This window comes from Vanellus vanellus (assembly GCF_965231255.1).
Source record: "Vanellus vanellus genome assembly, chromosome: 14".
Taxonomy (NCBI): domain Eukaryota; kingdom Metazoa; phylum Chordata; class Aves; order Charadriiformes; family Charadriidae; genus Vanellus; species Vanellus vanellus.
Window position 1 is genome coordinate 10,781,977 of NC_138919.1, and position 15,649 is coordinate 10,797,625.

General features: G+C 41.4%; 1 protein-coding gene across 1 annotated transcript in view; it reads left to right on the forward strand.

The window, feature by feature from the left end:
* Positions 1-357: 357 nt before the first annotated feature.
* Positions 358-15,649, forward strand: part of LOC309677834 (uncharacterized protein) — a gene marked incomplete at both ends in the record, with an annotated part of 54,492 nt that continues 39,200 nt past the window's right edge. The window contains 12 exons of the mRNA XM_082490730.1: positions 358-558; positions 1,373-1,583; positions 2,001-2,208; positions 2,590-2,733; positions 3,463-3,619; positions 4,250-4,329; positions 4,768-4,891; positions 7,847-7,927; positions 8,031-8,132; positions 8,505-8,632; positions 9,312-9,411; positions 10,134-10,253. Coding sequence (XP_082346856.1) covers positions 358-558; positions 1,373-1,583; positions 2,001-2,208; positions 2,590-2,733; positions 3,463-3,619; positions 4,250-4,329; positions 4,768-4,891; positions 7,847-7,927; positions 8,031-8,132; positions 8,505-8,632; positions 9,312-9,411; positions 10,134-10,253 — 1,656 coding nt within the window. The remainder of the gene's footprint in view (positions 559-1,372; positions 1,584-2,000; positions 2,209-2,589; positions 2,734-3,462; positions 3,620-4,249; positions 4,330-4,767; positions 4,892-7,846; positions 7,928-8,030; positions 8,133-8,504; positions 8,633-9,311; positions 9,412-10,133; positions 10,254-15,649) is intronic.

Consider the following 15,649-nt stretch of genomic DNA (forward strand, 5'->3'; position numbering starts at 1 on the left):
CTAAGGAGAGATGTGAGCAATTAGCAGCCCAAAAGACACATCGAGAACCTATAAGGATCAGCTCAGCTACAGACAAGATGCCAGATCAGTCCTTTAAAAGCTGGTGGTAAAATATATAAGCAAGCGGAATGGGGAACTTTACATATAATTGAACTGATAAAAACATCAGTTTGGCTGTGGCTAACCTAAGTGACCTCAGTTACTAAGCCATCAATTCATAACTGAATTGTCATTGGATAATCTCAAGGTTATTTTCTTTTTTTGTTGTTGTTGTTTTTGTTGTTGCAGGATTCATAGCAACAGTTCTGCAAATTTTCCTATAATAGTCTACAGCATCTACATACATCATCTTCTGCCATGAAGTTGTTGTTTAAATTACAGACTCTAAAATCCTTGTGGACTCTGAAGCCTCCTAATAGGACTTTCCATGGACAGCCCAGGCTGCTTGCCTGTGATGTATATTCACAGTATGAGTCGGTCAGGCGAGGAGAACAGGAAATACCAAAGTACTTTAACTTTGCAAGTGATGTACTGGACAAATGGTCTGAGATTGAAAAGGTAGATGATCTTTTATTGTGCAGATGAGATACTTTAATTTGAAATTTCATTTAAAAATACGTTGTTTTTTTTCTTTATATAAAAAAAAATCCATCCTAATGCACAAATTTGCGTTAGGAAATTATACAAAATCTCATTTCTTGCTTTATTTTAAAAGTGTTTCTGACCCTTGGGGTTCCCTGTGTAGGTGGAAAAAGCAATGATAAATCCCCTTTGACTTTGATTTAACCTCAAAATGGCTGTGCTTATTCCTTCTGGATACTATAATATTAGATAATCACATCATAAAAAGACAGGTAACGTAAGAATAACATTGCATGATAGGGAGAATTCTCCCACTAAGGTTTAATTGCCTTGCTCCAAAGTGCATTCTGCATTTGTCCAGATGCACTGTAGTTACAGGGTTGACTCCCCTCTTCCTGAGCAATCAGACTGGAAAGAGTCCTGGGATACCATGTTGTCCTGTTTTATTTTGTCCTCTGCCTGTGCTGCTTCTGTTTAATAGTATTCCACAACTCTGTCAAATTATGATGAGTATTAGGTGAAGTATTTCACATTATCTGTTACTTTGTAGGAGCATTAATGCTTAAACTGAAATAAGACCCTGACTAGGACTTGGGTCTGAAGACAATTGGGCTGGTAAACATTTCAGGTTCAGAAAAGGAGAATTTATTGGGAATATCTGAGCTTGATCCATAGCAAATAGTCCATTAAGGAATACTCAGATCTTCCATAATTTGCAGATATTTGTTCATTATAATTACATGGTCTTTCAGAAGGAAATGTTTTGGGTTTGAATCCCTGTGTTTTGTAGGCTGGAAAGAGACCATCAAACCCTGCCTTTTGGTGGATAAATGGAAAAGGAGAAGAAGTGAAGTGGAGCTTTGAGGAGCTGGGGTTCCTGTCTCGGAAAGTGGCCAATGTACTGACGAAAATATGTGGACTGCAGAAGGGGGACAGAATTGTTGTGATTCTGCCGCGAGTCCCAGAATGGTGGCTGGTGAATGTGGCTTGCATGCGAGCAGGTCAGTGAGCATATCTGAGACTGGTAAAACTGGTTAATGCAAATGGGTTGAGAAGGTCAAGAATTTATATGGTTTATAAAGGAAAAGTAACGTAATAATCTAGTGCGTGGCCTAGCTACCAATTACACGGGCAGTCCTGAAGGACTCGCACTAGGTCCCGTAGGACAGGTAGCCTGTGCCGCAGGCTTGGAGATGACAGAAGGCAGGGAAGAGCCATGGAAGTCACCAGACAGGTCTGCATTTCATTCCTTACAGAGAGCACAAGCAGCTGCATTACTGCACTATAACTGTTTGGCTTGGGAATGCCAGGGCAAATTTATCTCGGAGGTCAGTTTGGGAATAGTTAATAGTTTAGTTTCTTAGAAAACAATCAGATGTAAAAAATGCCATCCCAAACTAACTTTATTGCTCTTCCAGGAATTGTCTTAATTCCAGGAATATCCCAGTTATCAGCCAAAGACATATTATATCGACTCCAGGCATCAAAGGCCACATGCATCATTACCGATGACACACTGGCTCCTGCCGTGGACTCAGTGGCATCTGAGTGTCAGTTTCTGAAAACCAAGCTAATGGTGTCCAAAGGCAGTAGGGAGGGATGGCTGAACTTCACTGACCTGTACAAGTGAGTATGAGTTAGTGACGCCGCAGTCATGATGCAGGCAGCAGACCTGTTCTCCACAAGTGCTCATTTACAAGTACTCGTCGACTACAAATACTCATCAAATGCCAACATTAAGGTGTTAATCATGACTGCTTGAGTGCTGATCCACATCAGAGTTGTTTACCAATAGTGGTCTTGTTCTGGGAAGTTTCCATCCTGTTGTTCTTAAGGGGAAGTCCATCTTTAAGGAAGTGTAACTCCACATTATTTTAGTCTAATTTGGTGAAAAGCTTCTATGAAGCCTATTTGGGGTAGGAATTATGCAATATGCAATACTTCATTACATTCTGAAGCCTGTGTAAAGTAACTATTGAAGTCACAATTGCATTCTCTGTTTTAAAGAAACCAATCTGCTGACCATTCCTGTGTCAAAACAAGGATTCAAGACTCAATGAGTATCTTCTTTACCAGTGGAACCACAGGTTCTCCAAAGATGACTGAACATTCCCAGGGTAGTCTTGGTTTCAGACCCCTTTTAAGTGAAAGGTATGAAAAGTTTGAGCCTGGTTGAACATGGGACAATTGAAGCTGCATAGTAAAACTGGTGAAAAATTACTGAATAAGAAATACCAATGTACAGCCATAATCCTTCTCTCTCTGAAACCGGACTGGAATCTCCAGCAGATTTCTAGGGGATTAGGATCACCCCTAGTGTTTCCATGTTTCTATGAATATCTCTTACCCTTTCTTTAAAGTGGTTCAAAGGCCATCAGCTGGGAATATAGTGCAAAGAACCAAGAGATACCATGCTGTTTGGGCTGCAAAAAGCTTTGTGATGCGTAGATGAGCAGAGGCAGAATTTATGTTGGTTGCACAGATAACCCTGGTCCCTCAGCAGCCTTAGAACTGAAGTACCTGGTGTGCGACACAGCATCCATGAATGCTGCCACTTCGGCCCTATCTTCCTACCCAGTGGAAAGTCACTTTATTGAAATTCAGACTCCTCTCTTTCCCTTACTCTGTCTTATATTATGACTGACATCGTACATATATGAGATATGTGTGTGTGTATATATATTTAAGCAAACACAGTTGGGTGCCCTTTTATCCTAGACCTATCTTATGAAATAAACTTATTCAGAATGTCCAGTGCCTGTGTATCTTGTTGGAAATCTTGGGCTTGTTGGTTTTTTTTTTTGTTTTCTTTGTGATTTGGTGGGGAGTTGAAGAAAAATTTTGCATTATCTTTTCATTCATTTTTTTCTGCTCTATCAGGTACTGGTTGGATTTGACTCCCTCAGACACGATATGGAGCACAGCAGACACAGGATGGATACTAGCTTCACTGGCATCTGTTTTTGATCCCTGGGTTTTTGGATCGTGCATCTTTATACATAAGCTACCACAGATTGAATCAGCAACCATACTAAACGTAAGGAAAAACTCAGAGATGTGTTAATCTGCAGAAGGGGCACCAAAAAAATAATTCTTAACACCATCCATAGATTTCATGAGGGTTGTGTCCATAGTTGTGTTCAAGATGCTGTATCTGTTGCGTAAAACCCAAATTAGCATTTTTAACGTACACAGAAGGGGCCCAACCTGCAGCTCATTCATACTTTTTGCTCATATCTAGTGAGCACCTGAATGAAAATCATCCGAAAACAGCACTAATTGCTTGCCTTTTGTTGGAGTGACTGTGGAAGTAATATCAGCTGGTATTAATGCAGACTGAAACTGAAGCGTTTCTCTGCCTACGCTGGCCTTTCACTGGAAAGTGAAAACCTCCCTATAACGTAGACAGAGACACTTATTCTGGCCATGCTCCAAGCTGTGCAGTCCGCGTGCCATGTTAGCATGGGATTTTGTCCGATCAAATATATTGTGAATCTCTGCATATTACACCAACTGTAGGAGGGTTTCTTACCCAACAGACAGCGTATGGTGTTTTTATGTAGAAAGGAGAACTACGTTTGCTTGCTATATCACCTGTTTACTGTACATCCACAAAGCAGTTTTTTGTCTGCGTTTCATATATCCATCTTGTTGTTTAACTCACTAGACTCTCTGCAGATTCCCTATTGACGCGTTGGTTGGTGCTCCAACATTGTTCCGCATGCTGGTGCAAAATGATCTCTCCAAGTATGTAAAGAAATTATTTACTAATGTCTAATTTACCCTAACTAAACTTTAGTGATCTCCCAGATCTAGCTGCTTAATCCAAAATAGGGTAGTAATTTAGTTTAAAATATCCTTCATGAAAAGACGGTCATACCAAATTTGTGAGTTTTGCTGAGTTTTATGATAATTATATATATATGATAATTATAGACATGTCCTTAAATCCCAGCTGAATTCATCTGTGTTTGACTACTAGAACTCGTATATATAGTGTTAAGCATAGACTGATATCCTTACTGTATCAGGAGCCAAAGGATCAGGAGTAATCTGATTTCCCCACTTCATGGGACTAACTCCCAGTAAATAGCTCTCCAGTATTATTTATTTATAGTTGCATGCTCCTTGCCTTGCCCAATAGATTTAATTTCCGCCTCTCTTGTTTTTTAACTCCCTGTGAAGGTACAAATTCATGAACCTGAAGCACTGCATGAGTGGCGGGGAGCCACTCAACCCAGAAGTCATGGAGCAGTGGAAAAGTGAGACTGGGCTGGACATCCATGAAATATATGGCCAGACTGAAACGGTACTTCTGTAGGGTCAATATTCTATTAAATCTTCGTAATTCCTCTTTGCTTTACAATGTTTTCACAGAATCACAGAATCACAGAATTATCAGAGTTGGAAGGGACCTCTAGAGATCATCTAGTCCAACTCTCCTGCTAAAGCAGGATTGCCCAGAGCACATTACTCAGGACTGCATCCAGGCGGGTCTTGAAAATCTCCAGGGAAGGGGACTCCACAACCTCCCTGGGCAGCCTGTTCCAGTGCTCTGTCACCCTCACCGTAAAGAACTGTTTCCGTGTATTTGAACGGAACTTCCTGTGTTCTAACTTGTGCCCATTGCCCCTCGTCCTGTCACTTGGAACCAATGAAAAGAGCCTGGCTCCATCCTCCTTCAACCCACCCTTTAGATACTTGTATGCCATAATAAGGTCTCCCCTCAGCCTTCTCTTCTCCAGGCTAAAGAGTCCCAGCTCTCTCAGCCTTTCCTCATAAGGGAGATGCTCCAAGCCCTTAATCATCTTAGTTGCCCTTCGCTGGACTCGCTCCAGCAGTTCCCTGTCCCTCTTGAACTGGGGAGCCCAAAACTGGACACAGTATTCCAGTTGTGGCCTCACCAGTGCCGAGTAGAGGGGGAGAATGACCTCCCTCGACCTACTGGCCACACTCTTCCCTATGCAGCCCAGGATTCCATTGGCCTTTTTGGCGACAAGGGCACATTGCTGGGCCATGGATAATTTACTGTCTACCACAACCCCCAGATCCTTCTCCTCCAAGCTACTTCCCAGCAGGTCAGCCCCTAACCTGTACTGGTGCCTAGCATTCTTCCTCCCCAGGTGCAGGACCTTGCACTTGGTTTTGTTGAACCTCATTAGGTTCTTCTCTGCCCAGCTCTCCAGCCTGTCCAGGTCACGCTGGATGGCAGCACAGCCCTCTGGGGTGTCAGCCACCCCACCCAGTTTGGTATCATCAGCAAACTTGCTGAGGATACACTCTGTCCCCTCATCCAGGTCATTAATGAATATATTAAACAAAATAGGACCAAGTATTGACCCCTGGGGGACACCACTGGTTACAGGCCTCCAACTAGACTCTGTGCCGCTGATCACAACCCTCTGAGTTCTGTCCCGCAGCCAACTCTCAATCCACCTCACTGTCACCTCATCTAGCCCATACTTCCTCAGCTTCCTAATGAGGATGTCATGGGAGACAGTGTCAAAAGCCTTGCTAAAGTCAAGGTAGATGACATCCACGACTTTCCCCTCATCCAGCCAACCAGTTATAACATCATAGAAAGCTATCAGATTGGTCAAGCACGATTTACCCTTGGTAAATCCATGTTGACCACTTCCAATAACTTCCTGTTCCTCAACGTGTTTGGAGATGACATCCAGAATGAGTCGCTCCAATACCTTCCCAGGGACAGAGGTTAGACTAACCGGTCTGTAGTTCCCTGGGTCCTCCTTCTTGCCTTTTTTGAAGATTGGAGTGATGTCGGCCTTCCTCCAGTCCTCAGGCACCTCTCCTGTTCTCCATGACCGTTCAAAGACGATGGAGAGTGGTCTAGCAATAACATCCGCCAGCTCTCTCAGCACTCACGGATGCATGCCATCAGGGCCCATGGACTTGTGAATGTCCAGCTTGGCCAAGTGGTCTCTGACCCGGTCCTCCTCAACTGAGGGAAAATCTTCCACTCTCCAGACCTCCCCCTTTGCCTTCAGAGTGTGGGATTCATGAGGGACAGCTTTAGCAGTGAAGACCGAAGAAAAGAAGGCATTCAGTAACTCTGCCTTCTCTGCGTCCTCCACCACTAGGGCACCTGTCTCATTCACCAGTGGGCCTACATTTTCCCTAGTCTTCCTTTTTCTATTGATATACTCAAAGAACCTTTTCTTATTGTCTTCAACTGCAGTGGCCAAGCTGAGTTCTGATTGAGCTTTGGCCCTTCTCATTTTCCCCCTACATAGCTTTGTTATATCTTGATAATCCTCATAAGTTGCCAACCCCCTTTTCCAGAGAATGTAAACTTTTCTTTTTTTCCTGAGGTCCAGCCAAAGTTCTCTATTTAGCCAGGCTGGTCGTCTTCCCCGTCTGCTCGTTTTTCGAGACAAGGGGATGGCCTTCTCCTGAGCTTTTAAGAGCACCTGCTTGAAGTATGCCCAGCCTTCCTGGGCACCTTTGCTCTTCAAAACTGCCTCCCAAGGGACACTCTCGACCATGCTCCTAAACAGGCTAAAGTCTGCCCTTCGGAAATCCAAGGTGGCAGTTCTGCTGGCTCCCCGCCTTACGTGATCAAGAATTGAAAATTCTATCATTTCGTGATCACTCTGCCCAAGGCGACCTCCAACCTTTACATCCTCCACAAGACCTTCTCTGTTAACAAACAGTAGGTCCAGTAGGGCACTTCCCCTAGTTGGTTCCTTCACCAGCTGTGTTAGGAAGTTGTCTTCCACACACTCCAGGAACCTCCATGACTGTTCCCTCTCTGCTGCATTGTATTTCCAGCAGACGTCTGGGAAGTTGAAGTTTTAATGTTTGTTTTCAGAGAACACAGCCTGTCTCTTCCTTCATGTTTCTGTGAATGTTTCAGTCAACTCCTCTCCTGATAACCTCTGAAAGAACACCCTTTCATGGCTCCCTCACAGAACTTGCTGGAAAGATGGATTGCTGGGAGGAGATGTGCTCTAATATTTCCATAAATGTCCTTAAGCAAATTTCAAGTGACAGTGACAGGCAAGAGTTTGAATCTAAGGAAGAAGACTGGTTAGCAGAGGGCATGAATTCTTCGCAGATAATGGAACAGGATTCTTTCAGGGAGTTTCTTGATTTTGCTTATCTGTACCATACAGCACTGGCATTTAGGATCCTGTGAATCTAAATTCCTCGCTTTGAAATTATTCTAGAAAATACATTTAATGAATTGAATGTGAATGTAGCACTTTATTGCAAAACTTTGGTTTTGTTTTGATTTTTACAGGGAATAATCTGCTCTGTTTTTAAAGGAATGAAGATTAAACCTGGATCAATGGGGAAGGCAGCTCCCCTTTATGATGTTCAGGTTTGTTGGCAGCTCTTTAGATTCTTTCACTGGGGTTTTTTATGCGGTTGGGGTGGGGGGGGCATCCCCATTGGACTAAAATACATGTTGTTTTTCATTCTAGATCGTAGACAAAAATGCTAATATTCTGCTTCCGGGACAACAGGGGGAAATTGCTGTCAGAAGCAAACCCATAAGACCACTTGGTTTATTCTCTGAATATGTAGTAAGGACTTTATTTTATTCCTCACCACCAACAATCTCCCCAGAATCTCTACAATTGCATAGTGGTTCAAAATGCTGAATATTTTTCACCAGTTTATTATTTATTAACAGAGTAATTCATTTGTATTGCTGGATGTTAGAGAAGGGAAGAGAAGAATTTGCTCAAGATTGAGTTAAAATGTTTTTTAAATAATCAAAATATTTTTGTTTCCTAAGCCTATTTTATTGTATTTTAGAGCAATGTCAGTACAATTCTTGAACATCCTTGACTGAAAAATAAGGTTCCAGTGCATTTAACATTATTTGCATTATAGCATCATGTATAGCTAATGCATGCTCAAAATCTAAACTGCTGTTTGTAAACCACTTTGAGGATAACCCTAAGAAAACTGCAGAAAGTGAGCGTGGTGATTTTTATGTCACTGGAGACAGAGGGACTATGGATGAAGATGGATATTTTCAGTTTATTGGAAGAGACGATGACATAATCATTTCTTCAGGGTCAGTTTGCATGCTTCCTTCCTAAATATGCCATTGTATAGACTTACATGCTGTGTTCCTGGTGAGCTTCTGATGTCATAGTGCTGTGATGAATGTATTGACCTCTTCACTTAAAAATACTTGCTTCTATTATTAGCTTTTCATAGACCTGCAGTGTCATCTTGGTGATGTCAGTGGCATCTCGGTATACATTTCCCGTGCAACATCTCATCTACTTCAATAGAGCAGAGACTTCCATTGGCAGAGGAGGGATTTTAATCTAGTTTGTTTTTGACTAAAATTGAAGGACATCTCTATTAGACTCAAAGAGCATTGAAACATTTTATTTTTTACATGTTGAAATGAAATTATTTGATATTGTATGATGTGATACTATAATGGGGCATCAGCTGGTACTGCAGACCCCAGCTATCAGGGTGGGATGGAGCTCCAGCTTAGGAACCATGAGGAAAGGGGAGAGATGTAGAGGTATCGTCAGCCCCAGCAGTCCTCTACCACATGAAATGCTCCTACCTTCTAACACAGCCAACTTTCCCATTCTGCCTAAAGTTTCTATAGTTGGTTGTTGGGTTCTTTTGTGTTGTTTTTTTTTTTTTCTTAAATATGACAATTAAAAGGCATTTGGTATTAGTTTTCCAGCTGATAAAGCCAAATCCTACATTTTTTTTTCCTTACTTAGATACCGCATTGGGCCATTTGAAGTAGAGAGTGCCTTGATAGAGCATCCAGCAGTAGCAGAAACAGCGGTTGTCAGCAGCCCAGATCCCCTCAGAGGAGAGGTAATGATGCTGAACAGTGGTGGGGGAAGTAATATGTTTGTTTAAATATAGAGCTATATAAAGCAGTTCCTACTTTACTGAATAACATGCAGCTCTAAGGCAGTCATGTCATCATGGATAATCCTACTTGTGGTGACAGGCAAAATCCCTTCCCATTTACATGCCTTTGCCTCTTCTTACTTTCTTTTCACCCCAAGATGATCTCCTCTGTGGAGAACATTACAGTGATGTTTACTTTCCCTTTTGTTAAGCATTTGTCTATACACTGAAATTGCCTTTTGTGGCTGCCTTGGTGTAGCTAAAGTTGTAGTATAATTGCCCTAGCATTAGACTTGGGTTACACCTATGGACAAAAGCACAGTCCTGTGCTGGGCTCATATGGGGCTACTGTCCTCAGTGTAAACTTTGGAGGGAAACAAAATGTCCCTCAGCTTCAGGGAGAACTCTGCAGAGACACCTCTTATTACTCCTTCTTCTTGACCCCTGCTGAGGGGATACAGCAAATGCTCGTGCTTTGTAATGAGGGCAGGAAAACTGTGCTTTCAGCTTTTCCTTCCGCACATACGTGTGCAGAAGCTGGGTACAACCATTTCTTATATTGCACTGGTTTCTCTGTTCCTCCTGTTTGCATGTCATGTTTCTGAGCAGTACTGCTCACTGGTAACCTGTGGTGGTTGTTGGATGGATGATGTCAGATCACTTTTGTTGACCTTGCCTCACAGGTTGTGAAAGCATTTGTGGTCCTGTCCCCCACCTTTTCATCCACTGACCTGGAGAGCTTAACCTGTGACTTGCAGGAACATGTCAAGAAAACTACTGCTCCATATAAATACCCTAGAAAGGTAAATGCTTCTGAGGAGAAACTTTAAACCAGGGCACCCTTCCATAAATCTGAGGAGAATTACTATTTGAATTTTCATGGTTCACCTGAAAGAGACAGTGGTAAACATTCAGCTAGAGCACTGGCTCCAGAAAATCTTTCGTAAATAACGTTAGTTTACATTGTTCTTCATGTATTTGAGTAAAGTGCTTGTTTAAATCTCAAAAATTTCTAGGCTTTGTATGATATCCCAGTTAAATCTGCTTGTTCTAAGTCAGGCTCACAATCGTAATTCTCCATTTTGTATTTTAATCTTCAACCAAGCATTCTCTGGTGACCTTAGGGGGTGGTACCTGACTGAATCTGAGTAAGATTTTATCTACTGGTCCTCACAGTTAATAAATAAGAGGAAAGTCCAGGAGGATACACTTGGTGTTTCTCAGTAATCCCAGCCCTACAGGAAAAGACCTACTAGCAGTGCTTTAGTTCACTTGCGCAGAACTCAAAGGAACAAAGGACCTTTAAAGACTGCCAATAACATCCCTTTGCTCTTCTTTTTGTCATTCATCTTTGAACTCTGATACCATTTCTGTATTCGTCCTTCTGTTACAGTACTCATGTTACACTAGTCAGTTTAGTTAGCTGGGAGGCAGCTACACAGATGTTTGACCATCTAGGCAGCCAAAGAAATTGTTTCATAAGTGGCACAATGTGCTGTCTTGATTTGTCTTGGACTTGATCCTTTAAGCAAGCAGTTCTTAATGGTGGGTGTTCTCTTAGTTTTCCACATATGCTGAGAGCTGGTCTTGGAAAACCAACTCTGTGGAACATGCTACATTGTTTTCTGTCTTATTTTATTTAGGTGGAATTTGTCCAAGAGCTGCCAAAGACAGTCACTGGGAAGATCAAGAGGAACGAATTAAGAAACAAAGAGTGGGGACGGATGTAGGATTGTTTGGAATTTAAGGGAACTTCTTTCATTCTATATATAAATTTCTTTGATACAACTGCCCTTCTTCTGATCTATTTTTGTTAAATGCCTGAACATCAAGAATGATAGATAACACTGAGATGTGATGGTTGCACCTGCATGCAAAGCTTCTAATGTCAGTACTATGGTTGCAGTTCCTGAAGCACTGCTGGGAAAGGGAACAAACCATACAACTCCATTGTAGTCCAGAATGTCCACAAGTTCACCAGAATTTTGCTGATAACCCATCTCTTTTAGATAACATCCAAGATCAGTGAAGAGATATTGTTGATATTGATTGTCTAGCTCCAAGCTGCAGAAGAGGCAGGCGTGGATTTGAGTGGTTCAAATGCTCTCTCTGTAAATGCAGCACGTTTAAACTAAATGCAGCCCTCCTGTCATTTACAGAAGATGGAAAGACTCCTCTTTACTGATCCCACCATATGACCTTCATAAACCTTTCTTGTTTAATATGTGTGTTGATGACATACAATGCCAGCTTCTCCCATGCTTTTTCAACAAATACTCTCTCATACTAGTAGCTTCATTGCTCGCCCTCTGTTCTGATCTTTGCACACAATAGGCAAAACTCCTGTACCATTTCTGGTGTCTTTAAAATGAAATTTGCTGTTGGGCAGGTGACCCAATTTGTAGAATGGACCATGGTTCTTTGCCATAGTACACGCTTGCTACAGGACAAGTCTATTTCTGCAGCCACTTAGAGGTGAAAACAGTGAAAAAACTCCCTTGATCTGGTTTGCATGATTACATCTCTGTTTAACAATTAGCTCTTAGTTTTATGAAGAAACATGTACTGTAGCGTACACACCCTTACTTCTTACAGTTGCACATGCGATAGTGGGCCAAACTTTAAGGCTATATCAGTTCTTAGATGTTTGTCCTCAGTTTTTTTTAATTTTGTGTACTCAAAGAAGATTACATTTTCTGGCATGAATTTTCATTAGTTGACAAAAACATCTCAAGCCTCAGAGTCCTCTTTTGTTCATTAAATAAGAAGAGATTGCTGAAGAACATTAGCATCTTTAGGCAGGAAAGAAGGTCTTTTACAGCTGCGTGTCACTGCCTGGAGTTCTGTGTCTACTGCAGCTGTAAAGTATTGGAGGATTCTAATTTTGAGAAAGTAAAACATTTTATTTCTTGAGAGTAAACACTTTGTTTATGTCAGTGAAACATTTTCTGTGCTAGCAACTGCTGAAATGAAAGCAATTGTCAATAAATACAATGTTTACTTCATTCTTTTTTGACAGTAGCTTCATTTTTTGTAATGCTCCTTAGTATTTCACCGATTTCAGAACACTTTTCACTATTTCACTCCTAAGGTTTCTAGGAGCATTAGATTACATGAATGTAAAACTAATCATTAGTTTCTTGAATGCACTTGTTTGGGCATGTCATTTGTCACTGCCTCAAGCTCTTTTTCTGTACCCAGTTTAGTTTCCTTTAAAAGCCATGTATTCCTGGACCTTCCAGGGAAAGATCTTCTAGATATTTCTGCTTGGTTTCAAACAAAAAAGTATTTAAAAATAACAAAAAGTGGACAGAACAACAAAAAGTCAGGAAGTGGAATGATAAACAAGTGTGCAAACTGGAATTCAGAGCCCCTGGAAACTATCCTTGTCTCTGCAGTTAGCTGTTTGGCCAGGTAAACTCCAGTAATGTCGGAGGACTGGAACATTGATTTCCACCCCCCCCCTACCCCCCCCCCCCCCCCCCTCCCGACCAAATTTAAGGACCTAAAATCAAGCAACTAAATTCAGAGTTGGGAAAGTTCAGAGCCTTCAAAATAAAAGGTCTAAATGAAACTACCATACAGAAGACGAGAGTTTTACCACTGATTTCAGTGGGGTCATGACCCTTGACTCTCTAAATTTTAGTGTGGCTCATTAGAATAATTTGCTCCAGACTTCAACGGTAGAACTGTCACCTACAGTGATCCCTTGGTTAGCTGACCTTAGAAATGGGGTTTCTGTTGTGCTCTAGTACCCAGTTTTTTGCATGAATAGGCTGGGATCAAAGTCAAGCAGACTGCCAGGTTATTCATGCCACGTGCGGTGGCTGTAGTCTGTGAGGCGCTCTGCTCCATGCTGCAGCAACCTCTTATCATTGATATTCAGTACACTTTTCTGTCTTGTGTTAAAGGTAGATGGTTTGTTTAATTCTCTTCCTCTGCCCAGGATCAGAGAATCACCAATACCTTTCCTCTGATCTGTGCAGAATGATTTCAGAGACACAGGCTTGCTGCTACAAACAGTTGAAAGCAATATACATCTCTTTAGCACATGGCTTGCTCTTGGAGCCACACAGTTTGAAACTTGACTGAATTGTATCATTCTGGCTAAAAAATATAATTTTCAACAGACTAGCCTTTCCCTTTGAGACCTCCTCTCATCCCCAGCCCCGCTTCAATTTGATGTTAATCTCAGAGACAATAGAAAAGGTAATACCCGCATCATAAAAGGTATTCTGTATCAAATATATTTTGATGCATTATTTCCTGAGAGTTTAGCCTCTCATCCAAAGCCTGTGGAAGGGACGTGGTGACTTTGGTATTACGGAAGTGCAACATTATGATGAGGCTGTAAAACAACCTCACCCAGGTGTTAATGCTGCTGGTGCCTCTGCACGTTTTACGTAATGTCTGCAAAGACAACGCTGTTCTCACTTGTGTCAGGATAACAAGGAAACAGAAATGGATCATAAGGAGAAAGTTGTTGTGTTCTTGGGACACTCTGGTCTTCAACCTCATGCTTCAAAAGATAATTAGCCCTTTCTTTTGGTATTTTATGTATGTTTAGAATGGGCAACACAGCTGTTCTAAGGACAGCAAATAAGTAAAACAAATTATTATAGTTCTTTTAGAGGACTTGTTTCTTACTTTCGCAGTTTTATAAAGGAGAGAGAAATCTTCAGTTTCAGCTGGGGACAGGGAACACGTTTCCTCTTCAATGTTTTCTCTTTAGTGGTCATATAAATTTTTTTTCTGATTTGGGATAGTAGGAGAACAAGTCCTAAAAATGCATTGCTACAGACAAAGGACCAGCAGTTTTATTCCAGCAAGACTCAAAATCCACATTTTTGGTGGTAGGATGAGAACTATGTGTACGTGTCCCCTTCTTTTGAAGGCATGTTTCTTGTCTTCCAGCCACTAGCCAGGAGCAGAACTCTCAATGAAAGGTTGGGAGTATTTGGTGTGTTTTTAAACTGTGAGGCATGTTATTATGTATAGTATAAGACTATTAAATTGTACAAGCAACGTGTATTTATACTGAAGACTATTTTGAAATAGGGATGAACATAGGACCTCATCTGTTGCTTTAAGAACCCCTCTGAAGGAAATGAAATGAGACCTGAGATTATATTCAGTATGTGAGAAATAATCCTTTCATATAAGATGCTATCATACATTATGAGAAACTAATAAGTTGTAGAAATTCATAGTACGTGCTTAATGTTGCATGTATACCTATATATTCTCTGTGTGTGTGTGTATATATACATAGGGTGTCTGGGTTTTGGCACATAAAATTGCTCCGCTTGCATTAGTAAGAAAGTTAATATTTAGTTTTATGTCTAGAAATCCTTAATACATTTCCAGAATGTGTTTGGAACTTGGTCTTGCAGATTTACTGGATGGTGATTTTTGTGACTTTGCGCGTGTTATTTTAGCCAGTCCATTGAGCAGGAGCATTTTATAAGTGATCTACAACTTCATCTCCTTTCCCACATTACAAAAAGTTGGAAAAAAGTTGTAACAAAAAGCAGAGCAGCCATTAGGTGAGTTTGGCTTTAGGCTTTTCAGATTGTTGATGTAAAACCAATTATTATGCTAATACTTGATCTGAGTCTTAATAGTCCCCGTGTAAGAATAAAAAAGAACACAATTTGTAAATTAAATGGATGTAAACATATCTGTGTGAGAAGGGTTCCCTATTGAAAAGATCAGTTAAAGAAGGGGTAATTTGACAAGTTCAGCCATCACATTCAAGTGTTAGATTTAAGATGCAGACCACAACTCCCCATCAGTGTCTGAGCTCCCATCAGCTGTGGCAGAGCAACAGAGTCCAGCAGCTGCTTGTTTCCTAATGGATTCCTTTACAGTCCTAAAATCCAAAATAAAGTTATCTTCAGGCACAATCTCACAGGCTTCTAGTGGGTGTAGAAAATGAACTCCCCCATGAGAGCAAGAGGTTTGTTTAATGGCATTCTACCAGAAGAAAAGTGAACAAAATAAGGTTGTGGTCAAATCGGGCTGCAGCAGTGTCTGTCTGCCGAGGAGCCCGTGCTCCACACAGCTCTCTGCTCTCAAGTCAGGTTCCCCTTCAGAGAGGGAGGCTGCGGGCACCACAGTCCTCTGCTTTCTAAGGCCTCTGTGAGCGCCACACATTTCGGAAAAATAGGTCAATTGGAGAAGGCAACACACTTTGCCT